The 3,871-nt window shown below is 42.9% G+C and overlaps 1 protein-coding gene across 2 annotated transcripts; it reads left to right on the top strand.

The window, feature by feature from the left end:
- Positions 1-200: 200 nt before the first annotated feature.
- On the top strand, positions 201-2,713 carry LOC136475203 (thioredoxin-like 3-2, chloroplastic). Of its 2 annotated transcripts, none has more exons than XM_066472753.1 (5): positions 201-584; positions 1,386-1,460; positions 1,555-1,621; positions 2,151-2,191; positions 2,273-2,713. In XM_066472753.1, the coding sequence occupies exons 1-5, from the start codon at positions 253-255 to the stop codon at positions 2,304-2,306; spliced, it is 549 nt and encodes a 182-aa protein (XP_066328850.1). In that variant the 5' UTR covers positions 201-252; the 3' UTR covers positions 2,307-2,713. The 2 variants fall into 2 exon arrangements, with proteins under 2 accessions (XP_066328850.1, XP_066328849.1); XM_066472752.1 differs by having other exon boundaries at positions 2,281-2,713.
- Positions 2,714-3,871: the final 1,158 nt, after the last annotated feature.

A 3,871-nucleotide genomic window follows, 5' to 3' on the forward strand; every position in this document is an offset into this window, starting at 1 on the left:
TTCAAATTATGATTTTTACCAAACCGTTTTGATAATATTATTTTTGTTAGTCATTACCTGAATTTAAATCCTGGGTCCGACACGTATGAGAAAGCCTGTGCAAGGTTTTCCTGTTCTTTGACTTCTTTCTAGATGTACTGGGCCCACACGCAGTGACACACAGGTTGGCGAAGAGAGGAAAACAAGTACGGCTTCAGCAACAACAGGTCAAAACGAACGGAGGCCTCCACGTTTCTTGCTCCCACGCCGGCAATGGCCGCCACCCCAGCCCACGCCGCCGCCGCCGCCGCCGCCACCACCACCGCAGGCGGCGAAGCGGCGCCGTCCCACGGACGAATTGGAGTCCGTCCGGGTCCGGCCCCATCCCGTCTCGGCTTCCTCGCAAAGCCGTCCTCCCTGTGGGCCGCGATCTCTCTGCCGCCTGGGCCTCGCCGCGCGGCTCCGGCGGCGGCCGCGGCCAGGGAGAGGGTCTCGGAGGAGGAGGGTCCCGTGTGGGTGGAGCTGGAGCCCATCGCCAGCGAGCAGCAGCTGGACCGGGTCCTTGCGGACGCGCAGCAGCTCGACATCCCCATCGTCCTGCTCTGGTAACCCCCACTTTCCTTGATTGGATTGGATTGTGTCTGTAGAGCGGCCGCGGTAACGTTGGCTCGTAATTTCTCCGGCAGGGAGATCATGGTCGTGTATGATTGCGTGGTTAGCAGATTTTGGTTGTTTGATTAGGCAGTCATTTCTGGAGTGCAAATTTAGCACCTTGGGCAAGTGAAAAAGGGACAACTTTGTCCATTTGCTCGTAGGTTCACTTATTTACATGGCCCGGTCTGGTGTCATTGCGGTTGAAGAATGGATTTTATCGGCGTATTGCATGGAATGATAAATGCATGACAGTGGCCTTTTCCTGAATCTACCTTTTTGTCTGTTCCTGATTTCCATTTCTATCTGCTTGTTTCTACTATATTGGCAGTAGAACTGCTATTTATGGCGGAGGGAAAAATATAAATGTTAGACCAAACTTCATTTGTTTTTTTCTTCAATGCATGAGCAGCCTATGGTTAGATTATGCTCTCCTGTAGTATCTTTACCATGTAAATAAATAGCAGTGCCATTGTTGAATTTGATATTCATATGTCTGTCTCTTCTCGAAACAAAAAGAAAACTCATATGTAGGATTCAAGGAAAATACTTCAACTATACATTTTTTTAACGTAACAAGATGCGTGATCTGTATCAATTTCAACCAATCAACCATAGGTCTTTTATACTATAAAGAAATATGCTACCGATATGGAACTGTATTTTGAGTAATTTCTATAGTTGCGTCTGTCAAAACTCTCCCCTAATATATGTCAGCTCATGCACAAATTCATACTAGTCTGTGTGTTATGAAGGATGGTGAGTTGGTGCAGAAAATGTATATATCTGAAACCTAAGCTTGAGAAGTTGGCAGCAGAATACCATCCAAGGTTAGAGAGGCTTTAACCCCTAGATTGACAAGTACACTGGCTGTTTTTTTTTTCCTTGACAAATTGATGATCTTTGTTACAACATAATATGCAGAATCCGGTTCTACTGTATCGATGTGAATTGTGTTCCACAAAAGCTTGTGAACCGTGCTGGAGTAACAGTAAGTCTACCCTTGCACTGTATGTACACCCAATTATACTTAACTTTATGCCATTCGTAAATTTTTTTCCCACACGAGGAACCCCCATTTCCATTAATGCATAACGGAAATACAGATGTTTTGAACATGAAGAGTAAGAAAGAGGGCAGAAGCATCCGACCAGCTAGATTAAAGCTAATTATACCATTCGTAGATGTATCTATTTTTTTTCACCAGTAAGCTTCTAGAATTCCTTTCTTGTGCTTCTTTCCCTGTTGTGGTTGAAACTGGAAGCCTCTGCTTTATTGGCCCTGGAAACTTTTGTTGTCAGTTGCCGGCTTTGTGCAACTTGCACCTAAATGCTTCCTAGCCTTATCCTTCAGCCTTGGTATTAGAGTACAATATCAAATATTCTCCCATGATGCATTTGGCCTCATCGTTAGCTTGTCTGCAGCAACTACGTGTATACACAAGTGATAAAACCGGATCCCCTAGTATATTTGTTAAATTAACACACACGCTAATGCCTCTTTTTGTCCAACTTGTGCAGTCTGTACCGCGGGGCTCGAGCAGAAGATGCCTTCTATACAGGTACAACTGAAGCTTGTTCCCTTGTCCATGGTTTCTATCTCGCTACTGTCTATCTTGAGGACGGTCCTTTGTCCTATGCAGCTGTGGAGCCACTCCCGGAAACAGGCGGAGGTGATTGGCGTGCACAAATCTTGGCTGGTGATTGATGACGTCCGGAGGATGATTGAGCAGGAGGAATGATCCGGCATGTCTCTTAGCGCAGCGATCGTGTGCAGATGATGATAATTCAGTATTACAACTTGCTCAGAGTCATAGATTGGGCCATACGCTTGGTCAGTCTCGTATCGACATATTAGGAATCATCCATGATCAGAGGTTTTGAAAATCATCGGTTCATCGTGCATTCCAGTTGCTGCAGGGTAGGACTCCCTGGTGTCAGAATCAGAAAGTGATGAAGGAATTGGGCTCCCAGTTGCTGCATGCATTCCTGCGATGTCCTTGATGTATCCATGTGTGTGTATTAACTGTAACCTGTTGTATCAGCAATAATACAATACGGCAAGACTTAGGGCTGTTTAGATTCCAAAAAATTTTGCGCAGTATCCGTCACACCGAATCTTGCGGCACATGCATGGAGTACTAAATGTAGACGAAAAAAAAACTAATTGCACAGTTGGGTGAGAAATCGCGAGACGAAACTTTTGAACCTAATTAGTCCATAATTAGACACTAATTGTCAAATACAAATAAAAGTGCTACAGTAGTCAAAATCCAAAAATTTTTGGATCTAAACGGGGCCTTATTGCCTGTGTACTGACTGGCCTTGATATTAGCCACTGAATCTGGATGGTAGTAGTGTGGTTCCTAGTAGATTACTCATTCATCCATTCATCATCAGAATCGGATATAAAGATAGCTTAGGCCTTGTTTAGATGTCATCCAAATTTCAAGTTTTTTCACTCTCTCTCTCTCACATCAATTTTTAGCCGCTTGCATGGAGTATTAAATGTAGGTAAAAAAAATAACTAATTACACAGTTTAGTTGGAAATCACGAGATGAATCTTTTGAGCTTAGTTGGTCCACGATTGGACAATATTTACCAAATAAGACGAAAGTGGTACTATTCATCGGGTTCACTTTTTCTACAAAGTGAACGAGGCCTTAGTGAGTATTAGGCTTTCCAAAATAACACTAGTCTTGTTTGCAAATAATACTAGCATGTACTAGCTTTGTTCTTGAGGCCTTATTTAGATTGCAAGTTTTTTCACTCTCTCCATCACATCAAATCTTTGAACACATGCATGGAGTATTAAATGTAGATAAAAAAATAACTAATTACACAGTTTGATTGTAAATTACGAGACGAATCTTTTGAGTCTAGTTAGGCCATGATTGAATAATAATTGTCAAATACAAACGAAAGTACTATAGTGCCAAATACTGATTTCTAACCTCAATGAAGAGACAATAGGCTGGGAAGTGGCAGCAGGTTCCTCTGTTTGCTTGGTCTGCTCCTGCATATACTATTTTAATTATAATATATATACCATGTGCCTGCCCGAGATTGATGAGAAATATGTATCTTTTTCTCAACCACAAACAATGCGCAGTGCCTTTTCTTGCGCCGTGTTTTCTTAGCGCTATCGCAACCTCGCCACTTTCTTGTGTCTGTCAGTTTCGGTGTTAGTATTTTATAATCACAACGCATTAGGAAAAGTTAACCTCTCGATTGTCAAGCT

This window comes from Miscanthus floridulus, chromosome 8 (assembly GCF_019320115.1).
Source record: "Miscanthus floridulus cultivar M001 chromosome 8, ASM1932011v1, whole genome shotgun sequence".
NCBI lineage: Eukaryota > Viridiplantae > Streptophyta > Magnoliopsida > Poales > Poaceae > Miscanthus > Miscanthus floridulus.

Excerpts from the sequence above, each read along its gene's own strand:
- LOC136475203 (XM_066472752.1), top strand. The coding sequence starts at position 253 with ATGGCCGCCACCCCAGCCCACGCCGCCGCCGCCGCCGCCGCCACCACC. Across the intron at positions 585-1,385 it reads ATCCCCATCGTCCTGCTCTG|GATGGTGAGTTGGTGCAGAA; the intron begins GTAACCCCCACT and ends TGTGTTATGAAG. Across the intron at positions 2,192-2,280 it reads AGAAGATGCCTTCTATACAG|CCACTCCCGGAAACAGGCGG; the intron begins GTACAACTGAAG and ends GCAGCTGTGGAG.